Below are 19,996 nucleotides of genomic sequence, written 5' to 3' on the forward strand. Positions count from 1 at the left end.
ATGGCTTCCTTAGGCTCAGTGGAATTTAGCAGTACCAGCGTCTGCTCTTCTCTACCACTAACTCTATTTAAAAAAAGACCACACAAACAAACAAGCAAATTCAAAAGTAAGCTACCGCTTCTGAAAGGTTCAGCCAACACAAACATAAATGTTTGCATGAAAGTTAAAATAAAAAACCATTTGGTGATTTGAGCCACAATACAGAGAATACAACAAAGAAAACAAACTTGAGTATGCACAGAAAATAGTGCAGCATTGCCACATTTGTTTTTCTTGGATTCTGAAGAGGCCTCTCAGTAAAAAGGCCTCTTCAGAATCCAAGCATTTTAAGTAGCATCAAAGAAAAGCATAACAGTAGACGTAGACAGGAGGAATAAGTTGTTTGAAGTTTTAGAAACGCTTTACACACACATCCCCCACAGAAATTTTACCCAAGACTCTATAGACAGTGATGCCTCTCAGCTTCTGGACACAGCTACCCATCAACACTAGAACACATATTTCAATATAGTTACAGTTACAACGTATGTCATGCACAACTGAATTGAAAGTTACCTTACACATAGAACTTGGGGAAAAAAAATAACAATAGTGTTCTTGGACAGCTACCTGGGTTTGTGACAACATCCCTCCCCACACCCCTGATTTTTTCAAACACTATTCAGCAGAACAAATAAGGCAAATGTTTAGGCCAAAAAGTTTGCATTTCCCACCAAAAAACAACATACAAACAAAAACAACAATGATTTTTCCATACTGCCACCATAAAAGAGAGGTCATTTTTTCCATGACTGACAAACAGAATGTTAGATGTGGAAACACTAAACTTTGCTTTCAAACAGATTTCCCAGCTTGTACAGAGTACAAAGAGTACTTTGGTTGAATTTTTAGACAGCTATTTTTACACTAATAAATGTAAAAGCATACATCAGGATGAGACTGTGGAATAATTAATGCTTGCTAGAGTAACAATGCCTGCATCTGTTCCATAAATACAGCCAAGTCCTTAAGTCAATGAGATGACTTGCACAGATGATCATTTGGGATGTCCATCACTTCACAAAAAACAAGCTGCTCGAAAAATCCTAAAGCTTCTGTGACTAAAACGCTGTGCAATGTACTCATATACCTATTGATGTTTTACTTGTAAGCAACGTGAATTTGTTCTTTGCTTCTCTTTCCCCTATCGTTAAAACAACCAACCAACCCAGATCACTTAATGGTGTTTTAAAAACATTTATAACTTGCAATAAGTACATTAAACAATCTTCTGTTATGCCATTGCTCCTGTTTCCAGAAGAGGAATACAAAAGCAAGCATTTATCTGAGAGGCTTCTTTCCTTCTTAAATCAGTGGTACAAGAGAATAAAACAAAGCTATGCTCTGGTTCTTCAAAAAATTGCAGTTAACTAAGCTGGGACCAAGCACTGTCACTATAAGCTTACATGTTCACATGTGCAGAACTCAACAATAATTTTATAGCAAGGTCTAGATGTCAGGATACTCAAGTCGTCACTAAGCAGTATCTTTAAACACTTGAGTTGCTTACTAACTTCAGTAAGACTTCATATGTTTTTAGACTCAGTGCACCCTTTAAGCACTACAAGCTACAAAGATTAGCAAAGAAAGAAGGAAGCTTTTTTACTTTAGGCAATGCTACTTTTTGCAAGCTTAGGAGTTTCATTAGAATGGCTCATTAATTTACATAGTTATTTAAGTGCATTGTCATCAAAAGGGAATGACCAAAGATGTCCCAAGAAAAGAGGAAATACAAAAGACAACAAGACCTCCTCAACAAACAAAAAAGCAAAAAACAAACAAAAAACCCCTCACACATATGGGACATCAGCAAGCTTTAGCAGATAGTCCTTAGTTTACCATGATGTATGTTTCTAATTCAGTGAGAAGGTATCACATTTTAAACAAGCATTTGTGTAAAATTCATTTGGTGTAAAAACATAAGTAAAAAGAAAAACTAATAAAAAGATCCCTCCCACCACTGGAAAATAAGGCAGCTCTGAACAGAATGCCTTTGAAATCACCTTGGGATGCTCAGAAGGTAGTCTAGCGTGACACTCAGCTCGTCCATACTCGTCTGTTCGAGGCATAATGGAATCGTCAGAATGAGGCCACTTCTTCTGTCCTTCCCCCCTATTTTTGGGGAAAAAAGTCATTAGAAAGGTAATGTCATAGCTTGAAGGTAAAAGAAATACTTTGTAGTTACATGGTCTCAAAATCCTTCATAAAAGGAAATTTTAAAGTTGCTGTGAAAATCACAACAGGCGTTTCACCTTGCAGTTGTGAGGATTCATTCACCACATTGATATTTATGGCACTGCCAAAGCTTCAGAGCATAGACCACATCTGTAGCTGTCATGGTTTTTCATCTAGTACTTTCAACACAAGCAACCCAGATTAAGTTTTCCAGAGCATTATTTTTGCATATCTAGATTACATTGTTAAAAAGCATCTCCTAGACCTTCTGCACTACCAGTCTGTCAGAAACCTGGTGAGCTTCCAAAGTGAGCACGTACCCAGTAGCTCTGGTTGGAACACAGCACCTCCCAGAAACACTGACTGAACAAAGGAGGATTTTGTACCACACGGGCTGCCCGGGGCACATTCTCTAAATTCATCATTCATCAAATGTGGAACCACTTACAAACACGTAACAGTCACCTCACAATCAAGGTAAATATTTACAACTGGTTGCTTTAATCTTCATATATGTTTTCCAACCTTTTTGGTAAAAGTTACACAAACGATATCACCAACAAAAATACTGAAAGAGCTGGCCTCACATTTATATGCCCATTAAAAGATTAAGTAAGATCACATGTTAGTTGATGCTGATGTGCTACAACTGTGGTTTGGGTCGTATTTGACTACAGAGATTCTCAAGAAAGTCCCTGGAAAGGTACAATTTAAAACAAAACCAAACAATAGATCTTTAAAGAAAGCTGAAATTTTCCCTTCTGGTTGTTCTTCTAAAAGATTGACTCTTGAGTCACATGGGAATGAACCAGTAACCAAAATGGATTTGGACTAGGTTCTTCCTCATAGCTTGAACTGGAACTGAAGCCAAATCCACTGAATACAAAAAGATCACATGAAAAATAAATACTGGCAGAGCTCCCTGAAAGGGTTAATGTGCAAGAGCTCGGAATGAAGGAAATCAGGTGTGCAGTCGACTCTTCTCTTATCACCACACCTCCAAGGACAGGGGCATCACTAGTGATGTTTTGTAGGCAGAGGGTTTTGAGAGCAAAATATTTTCTCCTTACTGGCTGTTAAGTCATCAGAGGATTAAGTAAAAGAGGCAAAGGTAGCTGTGATGCATCCTTCCACTTAATTTGGAGCAACTCTTCTAGTGTATGTATTTGCCGTTTTGAGCAAACCACCTTATCTATTTTTTCTCTTTGCCCTTAATCTTTTAATGTCTATAACCAGCAAAAAGGAAAAGATATCTTAATTTCAAAATCCAATCAAAAATTTTGTCGGGTGTTTTTGGTGGAAGGAACAGGAGAGGAAGTATGAGAAGTGAGGAGGGGAATTTGCACATGAAGTGAAGAACATTAATGAATCCAAACATACTCCAGAGGATACAGTGCTTGAGCTTATAGCTTATGACACTGCAACTTCAATCAGTCATCTTAAAGTATAGGGGTATTCCTTTTCATCCTTGAGTATTTTTTTAAACTAATACCCATCTCTACATTAAATCACTTTCAAAGTGACTCTTCCACAATCTGGAGTAGCTGAAAGTTACACTGTTTTATACAACATACGTTGACATATTAATTGTAATAGGTTTTTTCCTTGTTTCCAAAGCTGTGCAAACTCCCCAAAGAGTATTAGAGATCCACTGATATACGCATATTTTCCACATCTTCATAAAGCATCTATTGCCTGAAGTGGCCCACTACAATAGTTGTATTCCCCTCATGTTCTCTTTTTTGGGGAAGAATTGTTGCTGGAAAACAGCAATGCACTTTTTTAATAACTATATTTCTAAACAGAAGAATTAAACATTGGTGCTACATGAGAAATTATATATCCTTTCCACAGAAACTAAGAGGGAGTCATAGTTTAAAGCAGCAGTTATTTATAGATTGTCCACCCTTCTCTGTTTCTGAATGGCAGAAAATCTGAAAGTTGCAGTGGGAATGCAGGAGGAAAAGGAAAAATACCTCAGTGCTTTTAAAAACTGAGCATTGGTTCTCATCTGTACCCTTGGAGTAAAAAAAATTCTCTCTCTCCACTTGCTACACTGCTAGTGAGCACACATTAAATCCTACATGTAAGATGAAAATGGTAAGTTTGTGGATGTAAAATAATAATTGAGAAGCTATACTGATTCAATGGTAGCTTATTAGCTACCATCTCTCAACAAGAATAAAACTTTAATAAAGAAGCCTTTCCTTAAGTGTTCAGGCATCTTTTGGTGCCTCCTTATCAACAAGGAAATCCGCAGAGAAGAGAGGGTAGCAGTTTTTAGGAATATAGAAAAAAATTTGTTGAAACTAAAAATTTGCAACAGCCAAGTTCAGAAATGGTTACATGTTGAAAAAAGGAGGAACTATGAAAAACTACCAGAGCAGAGAACCAAGAAAACACTGTAACAAGTATTAATAAAAATTAAAAATACAGACTGTACAGAACTTGGTGATCAAACTGAGCAAGCCTGGAATAAAATAAATAAGAACATAAGAGGTTATGAAGGTATTTCTACAGTAGAAGGGTCTCCTTGAACCAGCTTCCAGGGTCCAGAACTCCATGAGCCGTGGCAGCAGCTCAGGAATCTACTGGAAAAATAGATTTGTAACAACTCTATCTAATGCTCCCTCTCCTCCCTTACCCAAGAATTAATGAGTGTGGCATTATTGTTCATTTAATGAATATATACATGGCTGAGGAAGGAAGGGTTTGCAGAAAAAACACTTTTTCTTCCTGTGTTTATAGCAAGTTAGTCTAACCATAGCTGATTCATAACTGAAAGGGACTTGTTCTGTTCAAAATTATTGCTGGATTCATGAGACAGACAAACAGCAGCCCCCACAGAAGTAGTTAACTATTAATAGTAGTTCATGTTTTGTTTACGCAGACTTGAAAGACTCCAGTGTTGAACGGTGTCTAACTTACAAAAGTTTAGATTTGGCTCGTGACACACAGAAACTCACATTTTCACACCTGGATTTAAACCGCATTTACTGAACTCACTAAAAAACAAACAAACAACAAAAAACCAAACACAAACCAAACCCCAAAACTATAGTCTCTTGACATTTCACAAAAACACCACAATAATTACCTAAATTATTCAGTTTCATGACAAGTCATCTTGTGTAACAACTGACACGTTTTCGCCCAGCTTGTAAACAGTACTAGAAAAGATTCAAACATCTGTATTCTGCCTGCACTGTGATTTTTGTACGGCTTTCTTGCACTGAAGTATATAAGGATCAGGTAAATACTCTGTCAACCTCCCATAGCACAAAGAGGGAGCAAGGCAGGAATTATCACTGATTCTTTTCCTTGGTGGAAAATGAGGGCCACTCATTTATGTAAAAGGTAACTGGTATATCTTTATCCATCTAAGAACTGTTTTAACTCAAACTTGTATTTTTAAAGGAAATACTGAAAAATACAACCTGAACGAAGCTTTAAAGGAAGAGTACCTAAAGTTACCAGTTAAGAAGTGATGACTAATAAGGATGTAGTCTAACATTTGCCAATATTAACACACTAAAAATATTAATTATTTAATTAAACAGTATAGGAAGTTGTTCTTTGATCTTGGTTGTATTACTTGTAACTACTTTCTAAAAATTAAAGGTTGCATAAATATTTACTACCACCTTCCAAATATGATGTTTAGGGAGATAAACCAAATCAGATGGTGATTTTAGGCTTGGCAAACACCACCTCCCTGTCTTACAAAAAAAGCACAAGACTCAGACTGAGTCTTTAGGCTAAGAATTAAACCTGAAAAACAAAATCAAGGGAAATTAACTTGATGTGTTTTGTAACCGAGAAGAACTGGTATAGTTTATAAGCTGAAAATATGTTTAAGAAGAGCAACTAAGAGCATCACAAAAAGAAAAAAATAAAATTTTTAATTCATTCTGCACCGAACTGGTTGTTCAGTTTTTTTCCGAGTCAATAGTTTTCCTTTTTTTTTTCTTCCCCCTGCTATTTATAATGACCTACCGACATGGAAGCTACACAGCCATCGATTCCAAACCTGAGGAAATGATGCTCTATTAGAAACCACTCTGTTTTGCTTCCAGAAAAAAAAAGAAGGCAGGGTCAATATTATTTGTACCAATTTAACTCAAACACTACAAGATATTTCAATATATAAACACTTGAGAATGCTTTCCTAAAACATGATTTTGCTGATGGTTTGCTTTTAACCATTACTTTTATTTATGAAATTATAAGGAATAAAATTGCTTTAAAGAGATATGATGAACTGATTTGTCTGTCAGGTTCTTCTACTTGCACTGAAGAATGCTTAAAATAACTATTGCATGAATCTTTTCCATTCATTAAATGAAAGCATGCATTAACACTGCACAATTCCAAAAAAGTCAAACCTACTTAGAAATATGTAGGTTCAAAAAGGTTCCTGGCATTTAAACTGCCACTCAGTAAATTACTTTCCACTAAAGACATCTGTATTTTGAAATGGATCAGGAAGCCTTAATAGCAAATTGCAAATGCACTCTAGTTAATGAGAACTTCCCTTTCTGGTATAATGCTGAACAACCAATACACTATGAATCTGCCACTGCTATGGAAGAAACTGCCCACTGTCCCAGGCTTTAATGTAAGTTGAGTTTGAGGGTTTCGTTTGTTTGTTTGTTTTTAAGGATTGGTTTGATCTGCAATTGCTGGGGACAGTAGCCAAATTCAAAGCAAAACAAATTCTATTAACAAAAGGAACAGGTTTCACTTCTCAAGTGACTGGAGCAGGCTAAACTAGACTAACTAAAGTAAACTAAACCAGAACAATATTTATTTATGGCAATACCTGTCAGTTTGTGAAGTTGAGAAGTGTTCTGCAAGTCACGTACCTACCCGAGAGCAGACAAACACCAAGAGCTAACCCAGCTATCCAGGACAGCAGTGATACCAGCAAGAGAATGTCATTCTTCATTTTAAGTGTTCCAGAATACTTAAATACTTATTCCAGAGGAGGGAAAGTTACCTTCAACCCAAGTTTCAAGAAGTTTTAACAAATAACAATCATTCCAGCCTTGCCTGAATTAACTAGCTGGCAATAATCAAAACGTTACAACGCATAGCTAGTTCTGCTTCCTTTCATTTCTATGTTGGAGAAAAGACGGGTGAAAAGAAAAGAAAAATTTTCTAAAAAAAAAAAAAATCTTTAAAATATTCACTTTTTAGAAAACCACATTATAAAAACCCAGAAAGCATTATTCTTGGATGTCTGCTAAATCTTAATTCTTTTATATATGGACTGAAACTTCATGACATCAACTTTGTGGGTTGAGTTACAGGCTATAGCAAAAACAAGCTAAATGCCAACAGCAATAGCTTGGCTACTAGATTAAAAGTTTCAGAGACCCTTTTGAAATATGACAAAGTGCTAACCAACAAAATACTTCTGTTAAATACATCCAGCAAATACAAGTAAGCAACATAAAAATCCAAATTATGCAGGGAGGAACCAACCGGGGAAAACAGAAACCGTACCTGAAAGAAAAGCCAATTTTTTCTTCAGAATGGGTAATATTACTGAAGCTTCCATTCTACTTCAGATAATTTTCACAGCTCTGAAACACACGAAGTTAACGTTATCAAGCATAGGAAATGAACTGCAATGTTTCACTAGAATGAGCACTGGCCAAAATACTTCCAAAGGAAGCACAGAACACTGTAACCGACATGCAAAGTATTGTAAAAAACCAAAGAAAAAACATAATCATATACATTTCTCCATGTAAATCTTTAAAGATTTTTACTCCTTATCACATTGTAAAAGTGAAAAAAAAAAAAAAAAAAAAAAGGAAAATCAAAGCAGAATCTCAACCAAGGGCACCAAGATAATTTATTTAAATATAGTCCTATTTCCCAACCCCATTAAACTACAATTAATTTACAGGTAGATCATCTATTTCCTGAGTCATTCAGGCATAAAATAGCTGTAAATAAAAATCACACTTTTGAATAGTCTGTCTCATATTACTAGGAATATAATAATTATTTACATACGATATGCTGCATTTATGCCGGGACGCTGCCATTAGTAGGTCTTCAATTAAAGTAAAACATCCAACAGCCAGAGTTAAATATGTCTAACCCATAGCTGGAAATGCTTCTGCTCCTTTTGTCTCCAAATCCCTTCTTACCCTCATCCCATTTTTAGTGCATTATGAACTGCAATTCACTGTGATTAAGCTTTTGTGTTTCATTGACAATCAACAGGATGCTTGAACTGCAACCTCCTCCTCCAGCCTACACAAAGTACAACAGCAACTGCCATCTGCCTGTCTTTTTAAGCCCATCCTTGCACAAATCAATCCATAAAATAATTTAATAAACCTAATAACACAGAAATACACAATTCAAGATATGCATCAGGATCCAGTCAAAATAAAAAACAGTTGTTTTTTTTTTTCTTTAATTCCAGGCACAGGACTTCAGACTGCAAGGAGTTCTCTGTCCAGATACTTCAGCATTCATGCACACAAACAGAACTTTTTTCCTGGGATGGAGGGGAAGTTAGCTGAACCAAAACTGTAAGTGATCTAGCAAAAACAAACAAACAAATGAACAAAAAGAAATAAAACACCCCACCACCACAAAAAAAGAGAACTCCAAATAGATAGCCTGAGGTAAAACAGAACAGTTATTTCCTTTCTTGTTAAAACAATGAGCTTCAATAAAAACAAACCAAAAAAGCAGAATGATTATTTCTGTCATGAAACAGAAATAACATCACAACTTTACTGTCCCTCCCTTTTCCAGTGCACAATGCTTCTATGCTCATTCCTATTCCTTATCCAAAATCTCCATCTTCAAGTGTCATTTTTGTCAATTATATAAAATACACATTTCCCATATTACAGAAGGAAACAAACAAACATCAGTTCTTTCAGGAAACTGAGTCCCAAGACAGCTTGCACTTTAAACAACTACTCAAATAAGCACCCTATTAAAGCTTCCTGTATGGTTCAGACAAAAAAAAAAAAGTAGGTTATTTGTTCCATAAAACACAGAACTCAAGAATGTCTCAGGCAGTCATTTTTGTCTCTCAAACACTATGCTCAAACCACCCTGTGCCAGCTATTTAACTTCAGCAGCATTCTTTTTTTCCTTAATGTACCTAGTCATCGTTTTTCCCTCCCCAAGTTACCTTTCAAAATTGTTACAAATGGCTCTTTGTAATAACCAGGGAAGAAAGCCCCAACCTACACACACACTTCATTATCTTCGTACTTTCATATACGAACAAAAGTTTGCATCAACTTATTGACTCTAGGGAGCATGTTTCCTTGCTGCTGTGAAAAGACTGATTTATTTAATATGAAAGCACTGCCTGGCTTTCTGCCACAGCAGTGGCACTGTCCATGGATCAAAATAGTTCTTTTGTTCAGTATTTCCTGAATCAAAGGAAGCATTCTGTTCATTCAGTATGGAGGGAGGGGACTCAGAACAAGTGCTGATCATTTCAAACACCTTTGTTCCAGACACTCCTGAAGGTTTCAATTACCTCTCTTCTGGGAGAGCTTTGATGTGCTTCATTGAGAAGAAAACTCACCAGAGTAGGTTCTTAGAACATACCAGAAAAAAACCTCCAGGTTTAAAAATAAGGTTTAACATCCTTCTCTATCTTTAACAGTCTGGAGAATCTCCAGATGAATTAAACTAAATCTCTTTTTTTAGTATTAGAAAGTATAACAGTTCCAAGAAAGCTGGCATCTGCTTTCCATTGGGAGCTATCAAAGGTGTTTTTAAAAGGTACACTGGTAAAAAGCAGATACAAGTATATTTCAATCTACAAATAAATTGTAAAGTCTTTTAAACTTGTTCAAAGGAAGACAAAATGACAGGCTCTTAAATGGGCCATGAGGTTCTCAATCTAGAATGAGGACAGAATGATGTGTTGCTCGATGTTGTACCACTGTTTAGTGGAAAGAAATAGATCCAGTGTCTATTCATCAATAAAAAAAGCGCATTTGGATTCATTATAGAAGAAAGCCACAGGAGAGAAAAAAACAAACAAACAAACAAGAGCACTATCAAGAAGAGATTTCACTTGAGGAAAGTAAAATACTTCAAGAAGCTGAATTTGATCACTTCCAAAACAAAAGACATAACTTTTATGTGCTCAAATTTTACAGATAGGAAACAAGTCAGAGGTTAAATCTGTTTGCTGAATTTCAGAAACAATTTAGAGTGCTGCATGGCCACCAGCAATTTACTTCGCCAATTAAAAGACCATCTGCCAAACTGTAAAACTTGTATACAGGAAACATGTTAAATGAAAGAAAAGAACCTCGCAAAACTTGTTTAGAATGACCTGAGCTTTCAGGTTTTTAAATCAATACAGCAATGTTAATTTCCAACAACATAATCATTCTTTAGAAGATTTCCACAGGAAAGTGGCAAGACTAAATCCACATAATATTGTATTTAAAACCTAAACATTTCAAAGGTGTTCCAGTGAAACAAAAAAACCTCTTCCAGCCACGCCCCCCCCCCCCCAAAAAAAAGACACAAAACTCACATAAACTAAGAACTACATGTAATTGAACATAAAAGTGCATAATTTCTGATGAATGAAGAATATTATGTGCATTTTCTGCTACACATCTTCACTCTCATCTCAGAAAAAAATGTAAATAAGAACCAATGTCCAGACACTGTTTAAAATAATTTTAAAAGTCCATTAAAGACAGAGAGCAGAAGTTGACAAACTCACATTGACTATATGACTGGAAGTAAGATGTCCTGAAGATGTCAAAGAGAAGCTGCCCTGCAAGTAGCAAGTGTTTTCTTTTTAAGCAACTCAGTGCAAATGACTGCCTAAAAACATTAACAACCAAAATGAATTCAGGCTCAATAAGAATATGTTTACTCAGATTTGTTAGACATGAAACATGTAATACTCTCAGTGCCTTCTGCAAGGTCTTTATATGGGTTAGTCTGTCCATGAGCATCTATTGCAAGTTTCAAAGAACAAGCACTTTCTTAATTCCGTCATAATGTATCAAGTAAGAGTGCATAGCTGTCTGTAAGTCAGGAAAAAGAAGAAAATCTGGTTTCTATTCCTTGTTCTGCTATAAAATATACATATGGCTTTCAGCAAATCATTTATCCCTCTTAGTCTTCATACAGTCCCTGCATCTAATTCCCTTTTTACAAGAGTACTGTGATGTTTAATTCATTAATGTTTGTGATTACTTGAGAGGTTAGAAGGAACTCCATGGATCTGCCTAAAATAACCAAGCAGCAGATGGGAAGCTACATTCAAAACTGTAGCAGCTTGCAAGTCCAGGCACAAACAATAGCAAAGATAACAACAGACTTTCTGAAGTACTGAAGAAAAACCTCAATCATATAGGATTAAATTATTTTTCTCCTTCTAGAATCAACTACTGAATTGCAGACCTTCAAAATTAACAGCTTTGTTCCCTGAAGCCAGCATGCAACTCTTTTCAGATGCTGACTCCAATCCACCAAGCATGTTCATCTGTCCCACGCAGAAATAAAATCCATGTGCAAAAGACAGAGAGAAAGCCGAATACCACAGTTACCTGTGTAGATTATTATTTCACCTTCCTTTAAAGCTACATTAAAGGACTTGATGTCTCCCACAGCTAAGCGGCACAGAAAGAACACAAACAAAGGTGTCTGCAGGGCTGATACCCCAGGGTAATTTGAGAGCACATCAAACCTGCCCAAAAAGTACAAATGGGCTGTAAGCATTCACTAGTTAATGCCGTCTTCAATTAAAGAGCACATGGAACTGGGTTACTCAGCTGGACACTTTCAAAGTAACAATAAAGCTCAAATGCAGTGTTTGGTTTTTACTCTTTAACATATTATGAGCAGTACTAATAAATTTTTGATGTTAGAGCCCTTCAAGAGCTCAAGAGAAAAGGTAACTCAAGATGTTCAAGGATGAGCAAGTCAAGTTTTCTTCTTTTTCAATCATTTTTTAATTTTTTTCTTACTATATGTAAAAACTACCCATTAAAAATGACATACTGAAGTTTTATTATGCCTGATTTTCAAGGTGTACACAAAGAAAATATTCCTGATCTTCCATAACCTGCTAATTCACACCACAAGATTAAGAAAATAAACATCATGGATTCAGTAGATTTCATCAGCATATAAACTTGTTTAAAGAAAAATGCAACAATGTCAGTTCCATTACACATACACAGTCAGTACTCTCAGTAACTTGGGACGGCAGATGAATGGGCTGATTGAAAACCTGCCCTGGTTTCGGTCAAACCTAGGGTTAACAGTTCGTTAGGCCGTGATCCAAAAGCACATTGTCACAGCCATACCAAATTTAGTCTTGGAAAGACACCATTTCTTCTGCGTCATTTTCACCTGGAGCTGCAAGACTTACCTTGAACACTTAACTCTTCTAACTATAGCTAATAACAGAATTCAGAAGAGCTGTCTGTTAACTACCTCCTCTATTTAACCCATCTTCCATATTTGATTCCCACTCTTTCCCCCCGACAACATTCTGTGAAAAGTAAAATAAAAGATGAGTTGAAAAAATAAATGAGGAGCAATATAATGAATAGCAAACCAGCAAATGGAGAACAAGTGATTAAGAGAGGTTGTACCATCCAAGAAGGAAACTGTGCTCCTAAGTTTTAACTCTGATCTCAGTCAACTGTTCATTTCACCAAATAGTAGAGCTTTTCCTCAGACTTAGAGGAAGTATCAGAGCAAAAGAAAAGAAGGAAGAGCACCAAGTACAGAAACAATATAACTAAGGATACACAACAACATCTGCATGTACAGCTGTGAAACAATACCGACACCTCAGTCTTTTCAAACAAGAGGGGCAAACAGAGGCTACTGTGCAGCAATTAGCGCTCTCCCAAAGAGCAGCACTTCTCTGCGGTCTGGATCCAATGGCCATACCCACAGCCAGCAGTCTTGCTCCAGCCCCAAGGAACACATGCAGAAGTTTGCAATGATGCTCCAACACATGACATACAAAATGATAGCTTGCTAGAGTTTTCTACCCTTCACAGCTTTAGGCCAAGCTGAACGCATATGGTGTATGTTATATTACAGCAGTTTTCAGCCTTCTTTAGCCTAAAATAGAGAAGATAAGTCACAGGTTTTGGATACTTGTCCACATTTCTTTTTCTGCCGTATTTGAGAGAGACCCCATGTTTATCTTCCTGCAGAACCCTATAGCTTGCCCTTGGACGTTACCACAGGAAACAGAAGACTATGATCTAACATATACCCACCCTTGCAACACCACCAAAGCAGCAGAAGTTGCACTTATCTGGTATAGCCCCAACTCATTTAACACCATCAAATGACCACAGAATAGGCAAAATGACAAAATTCGGGAGGTTGCTTCTTTCACCACTTTCTACACAGCAATAGGTCAATTGAAATGTTATGTCCAAAGCATAGCACAGATGTTCTCTTCCTCATCACACTGCCCTAAGACTCATGAAAAACAACAACAACAAAAACCCACAAACAAACAACAACCAACCAACAAAACAAAAACTACACCTCTGGTGGAGCTCTTAAAACTTTACTTATAGATCACATGGAAATAAGAGAAACCACACAGACTGTAAATTTTCCCACAGATGTAGTTTTTGAGTCACGAGTTTGGGGGGAGAAAAATAATCAATGAACAGTAAAATAAAATTAGCTCCCTCTACTGAAAAACACACAAACAAAAACCCAAACAAGTCATAACAGCTTGCAAGAATGAACTGGGAGAAGAGGGTGCCTTCTCACTGGTTCTTTGAGGAACTGTCCAAAACCAGTTTGTGATGAAAGATCAGAGTTCTTATGCCTTCAGTACTTCATAGAAGTATCTAAGAGAGTTGGATGAACGAGACTGGACAATTCAGGCCATAAGCAGTCGAGTCAAAAGACGAAGTCAAACAAACCCAGCTGCACCGATGAGTACAACTGTTGGCAGCCTGGAGCAAATGAAAAACAACTTTCCTCTGGAGTGTGAGATTAGAACTTCTTGTTCCTTTTTCAACATTCATATACAAAAACAATTCAAAACTTCGTAACAACACATATACTTGGCATTGGTTACAAGTGCACGTGGGTCAGGCCCTCAGGAATCACTTCTCAGCTCAGTATAGTGACACTACAGCTGAACGTAAGCAAAAAGAAATGCTATTCTAAACCAAAAGCCATCTAGAGTGGTGGGGGTACAAAAGGGCAAGGGATTGTTTGAAAGAAAAAGGGTGTGTAGCAGATGCAAAAGCAGTCAACCTTTTTGGTGGAGAAAACTGACACGAAACAAGAAAGAAAACAATGAGAGGCTAATAAAAATACTGTTTATAAATCTCTAAAAATTTGGGGTTGATACTTGACCAAAAAGTTTCCAGCTTAAGAGTAAGATTTTGTATGACCTTGAAACATCCTGAGCAATTTTCTCTGTATTTTTAAAATAAAATTTATGGTAGTGGCTTCCCCACCCCTCACTGCACAACACACAAGGTAGACACAACAAGGATAAAAATCCCTTCATAAGGAATAAATAAGTAATTTGAGAACTTTGCTGATCTTAACGAAACATGAAAGCAGAAGAGATTGAAATAAGCCAGATCTGGTTCATAAATACCTTGTTCATTCATACTTTTAAGTTTCAAAATATTTCAGAGTTATACAATTTCATTACTATGCAAAATAAAAATAATTATCTAAGCTGCTCTTGTGCAAGAGAAATAAATCTCTCCTTAACTTGCAAAGATGTCTCATGTTAAAAATTCTGCAAAAAAAAAAAAATCATTTCAGCTGCAAACCAGAAATTAAACTGGCCACAGCAACCACCTGCAGTAACCACAGCACATCTCCCTCTGTCCCACCCCCTCAAAATAAAATATGTCACATTCCACCTTCATAAATAAATGGTTAGATGCTACAGAGAACATAAAGTCAGGCTTTCTAAACTGCTACCTGGAGCATCTCACATAGATGTAATGCTCATACATTTCCACTGATTCTCTTTTCTAGTTCCAAATTAGAATCTAACATGAAAGAATTCGCACACACTGTGCTAGCGGAGAGAAAACAGACAACCCACATTGAGGGTATACTGATTAGAATGAAACCATCACTTTTACCAACAGTGCAAAGTAGATAAGCCATGGCACCTTTCATCTACCTATTACGTGTCCATCCTGACCCCTTCCATCAAGAGCCATTTATTTTCTCAAGTTCAGCCATACATATCATTTAGTGACCAAAACATCAAGTTAACATCAAATCAATTGACCGTATTCTTCCAACATCTTTCACTCTTACTGCTTACTATATCTATCTCCCTTGAATCATTGATTCTGTGAAGCCCTAAGTCATACCTTCATCTCCTCTTAACTATTGTAATTTCCTTCTTAATGGATTCTTTATGTCCCAGCATTCCAAACTTCAGCTTGTCCAAAATGTAGCAGCTCATCTTCTCACCTAGAAACAGGAAAACAACACTCCAGATTGATTTTCACTTGCTTCCTTGTCAAGTTTAGAGTCTGCTCGAAGGATTTCCTCACTTCAGAAATATCCTACTCTCATTTAGACTAAAGAGTAAAAAGCTTTGCCAGTGCATTTTTCTATTTGCTCACTCAAGGTGCTCAAGTCTCTCATTTCTCTTCTATGCAGAAGCTTATCAACCCCATCAGAGCAACAACAATCTACCTCAATGCTTCTTTCCTCACTCTCACCCACAACCACAGCTCCATCTTCAAATTAGAGTTCACGTATCTCCAGTGTTATGCTTCAACACCATCCAATACATCTGCAAACACTACTCTGTGTGAGACACTAACACTACGTAAGACACTGTAACACAAACTGCACTATTTTACAGTATCTAAGCCAAACTATGGAATATAACTTGAGTATCAGAAGCTTTGGTTATGCTATAGCACCTTTTAAAGATTTATAAAAGCCACAAGATGAAAATGAAGTAAGCTAAAGAAGGCATGAGTTACAGCCTAAATAACTTTGTGTAAAACCAACTGCAAAGACATTGTTCTATGCAGTGTATTCAGCAATATCAAAGCTTCATAAGAACCAAATATAACTCGTGGAAATTTTAAAGATCTTATTTTAGAAAGAGCCTGATCTTACTTACCATTGGTACTGGAATGCAATGCTGTCTGTTAGGGATACAAGTTTGAGTTCCAGATCCCGGATTCTGCAAATTTAAATGAAAAAAGTATTTTACCATATTTTTAGATGTCAATACTCAATCTTAAACTTTATTTCCTTGGAAGCTGAAAACAAGGGTTTATTACAAAGCTACATCATAGGGGAGTCAACATTTCCATTACATGTTCACAAATACTTTTAAGTTAAGCATTCAAGTTGAGCGGGACAGCAGGAATCCCGTATTTTCTACCAAAACATATGGTAGACATCAACATTGTTTATAATTAGCAGGCAATGCTCCTGAGGCAGCACCGGAAGCAGCGGGAAAGTAACAAGAACCAGAATCCTTGTAGTATGTGTTCAGTCAGAGGTAATTCACACAGGGTTTTAGGCAAAATCGAAAACAGAACAGTGTTAGTGGAGGTTTTTTTGTGAGAAAAGAGGAAGAAGGTATTCCTACAAACTAAGTTAATCATTACTATAAAATTTAAAAAGGCAAATTATAACTTGGATTGAAAAAAAAAAAGAAAAGTAAATAGTCCCTATTTGTAAGAAGATGCAGAATTAAGAGAAGCATCAAATGTAAAACCTCAGCAAATGCTTTAAGACTTGCCTGAAACCTTGTAACTGATCAAATTCTGCCCACCAAGGAAACCCAAGAACACAGTGTACATTGTGTTACAGGCAAAGCCAGGATGCTAAACACATTTAATAGGTTTTACAGCTACTCAGATGCAGCAGGCATCACAGCACTCTATCTTACAACAAGGTTTAAATTTAAATAAACAAACAGCACAGCTTATATTACCAGAAGTTTCCTAGCCAGGCAAATAAACCAGTGACTTCAAAAGGATGGAGAGAAGGCAAGAGTCCACACCTATAGATCAGGAACCAGAATTTCAATATCAAGTGCTCAAGATAGTTTGAGCACAGCCTCGGTGGAAATCCTGCAACATCATTTCTTATCCCCACCAAATCCCAAGGTAGGCTTTGCCTACTTTAACAGAAGCTGTCTATTGAAGGCATTCTGTATTTCCCCAACCACTCACAGTCACTGCAGAATAAAGGTGTTCCTCTTTGTGCTCTATTCCTAAGGACTCTCAACAGTCATGCAGCATTGCATTAAAGTTCACCATCAATGTATCTTGTCTCTTCCAGAAGTATTGCAGGCTCTCTCCCTGCTACCACTCCCAAGCAGCAGCCAAATGAAACTGAGCTGAACTTTACCGGACTGCTTTATTCTCCTATTGGAAAATAACAAACTTATGTCTATTTCCCCTGCTCACATAAGTCTTACTGAGAAACGGGATTCCATAGCCAATTTAGAATTGTAGCCTACAATACCAGAAGAAATCATGGCACTTCTTCTTGTAAGAAAATTTAAAATACATATATTTTCTCTTAACTTCTTTTTCTAGAAAAACTGATGTTACAGATCCTCAAAACTCCAAATAAAATATCACCTATCAGCATACTTTAGGAAAAACAGTTGTCTGAGATGATTTTACAGGATTCTTCAAGCAACAATCTATGATGTAATGACTCGTGCAAAATCCTAAGATCCAACACTAAAAAAAAACTTACAAATACTCCTAGTTCTGGTGGGGTGCTCTGTTTTGTTCTTCCGTGACAGTAAAGTATGATCAGCACCTTAGTAACAAGCAGTAGGCCTCTCTGATCAAGTGTCAGTTCTATTCTGTGGTCCACCTTCCCCATTTCCTCCTCAAGTTTCTGCTTGGTGCAGACAATGGCACCAGGACTAATAAAGCTCACATTCAGAAAACTTAGAACCCTTACTAGTGTGGAAGTTCATCACCATCATTGTTCCTATAATAACAGTATTCATTATTTACTATGCACTGAATCTCAGCAGACAATGTCACACAACCAGGAAAGAGAGGAAAAAAAAAAACACAACAACAACAACAAAAAACAGTACTTCCTCATCACGGTGAATTTTAATGCATGAACAAAGTCAACATCCAACTGTTGGGACAATGCAGACACTGCAGTACTAAAAATGCAGAGGACTAGTATGGCCTTTGGGGTGAAGACAGATGAAAGAACTGACAAAAACATCTACTAATACCCATCCACGTCTTACCAATTTTGCTTATTAAAAACAAACAAACAAAAAACTCTACAAACAACCATTCTGCACTACTTGCCTCCATACCCTTGTTCAAATTCTCTAAAAACAAGGGTGCTTAAGAGGATCTCCTTCCTACAACTGCCTGTCTAAAAAGCTCGGCTAAGGGGGAAAAGGTCAGTTACTGGGGAAAAGACAAAATTGCTAGACAATGGAACTGTCAAAAATTAAAGAAATGGCAACCACGGCTCTGAGCAACCACTGCTTCAGCAGTGAATCAGCTTCCCGACCAGGCAGCACTTCCAGAAACCCAGGAGCGCCCGACGCCGAAACAGTGACACGGCCGTGACTCGTCCCTGCCAGCCCGCGGCCGCGCTGGCCAGCGGCGACGCACCGGGAAAATCCCCGAGAGAAGCCGAGCGGAGCGGACGGGCGAGCCTCGGCCCCTGCGGGGAGCTCCCCCGTGCGTGGAGCCCCCTCCGTCCGAACCGCCGTGACAGACGCGGCGGGGCCCGGCGGGAGGGGCCGCCGCCCTCCCACGCGTCGCCCGCACAAAGGAGCCCCTCCGCCACCGCACGAACAATACCCGGACCTGTTGCGCGGGTTCCCCTGGGTCGTACCGACCTGCCCGTGCCCCCCGGCCGGCGGGACCCACGAAGGGGCAGGGAAACGGGCAGGGGTGGAGGGCGAGCTCCGCCGGCAGCCGCCAGGTACCCCGTTAACCCTCCCGCCTGCTGCGGAGAAGCGGCAGCGGGCAGGGAGGGCTACCTTGCTGCAAGACCGGGCCACCGCCGCCCTCCGGGAGAAGCGGGAACTGGCCGCCGCCCGACAAAGCGGGGCGCCCCACAGCTCCAACGCCGCCGCCCGGGGAACAAAGCGCGGCCAGGCCGCGGGGCCTGCGCTGCGCTCGGAGCCGCTGGGCCGCTCCTCCGCGGCGCCGGGGCGAGTGAAGAGCCCCTCCGGACACGGCTACTCACCCAGCTGCGGCGCTCCGGGTGCCCGGGCTGGGAGGACGCCGGCGGCAGGGCGGGCTGGCGGATGCGGGGCGGAGCCTGGACCCGCCCGCTCCGGCCAGGCTGCGACGGCTGCCCTCAGCCGCCTCGCACCGCCCGGCTGGCCCGGTGGCAGCCCCCGGGGAGGGGAGCGGCTCCGACCCCTTCCCCCGTCGGCAAGGAGACAGCGCACACGGGGCACTGCCGGGCCCGCCTTCGCTCCGCTGTCCTACCACCCCCGCCCGCGGGGCGCGGAGCCGCCGAACTGCCCGTCCCTCCTGCGGCGCCGCCGCGGCCGCTGCGCGGGACCCGGGCCGGCCCAGGGACGGCGGCGCGAAGCCCCACCCCGCCGGGAGACAATGCGCCGCCGCCGTCCCGCTAGGGGGTGCCGAGCGCTGCGCCCCGCAGACCGCAGCCCCGCCCGGCCGGGGCCGCCGGTCAATGACTGAGAGCCCGCCGTAAACACGCAGCGGTGGGTGGGCCAAGGTCTAACAGAACTGAGTGGTCGCGCTTTACTATTTGGAGATGTGCGCGGGTGTTGAACGGA

General features: G+C 39.3%; 1 protein-coding gene across 6 annotated transcripts in view; it reads right to left on the reverse strand.

Moving 5' to 3' along the window:
• Positions 1–19,509, reverse strand: part of SESTD1 (SEC14 and spectrin domain containing 1) — a 58,643-nt gene extending 39,134 nt beyond the window's left edge. For 2 of the 6 annotated variants that reach the window (XM_071811149.1, XM_065840689.2), the window contains exons 1-5: positions 19,435–19,509; positions 16,352–16,414; positions 15,582–15,684; positions 7,723–7,802; positions 2,043–2,151 (exon numbers count right to left, since the gene is read on the reverse strand). In XM_071811149.1, the coding sequence (XP_071667250.1) occupies positions 2,043–2,151; positions 7,723–7,777 (164 nt within the window). In that variant the 5' untranslated portion in view covers positions 7,778–7,802; positions 15,582–15,684; positions 16,352–16,414; positions 19,435–19,509. Of the gene's footprint in view, positions 1–2,042; positions 2,152–7,722; positions 7,803–15,581; positions 15,685–16,351; positions 16,415–19,225; positions 19,341–19,434 lie in introns of those variants that run through there. The other 4 variants (XM_065840690.2, XM_065840693.2, XM_071811146.1 and 1 more) reach the window with 4 other exon arrangements.
• Positions 19,510–19,996: the final 487 nt, after the last annotated feature.

Source organism: Patagioenas fasciata, chromosome 7, assembly GCF_037038585.1.
Source record: "Patagioenas fasciata isolate bPatFas1 chromosome 7, bPatFas1.hap1, whole genome shotgun sequence".
NCBI classification, from domain to species: Eukaryota; Metazoa; Chordata; class Aves; order Columbiformes; family Columbidae; genus Patagioenas; species Patagioenas fasciata.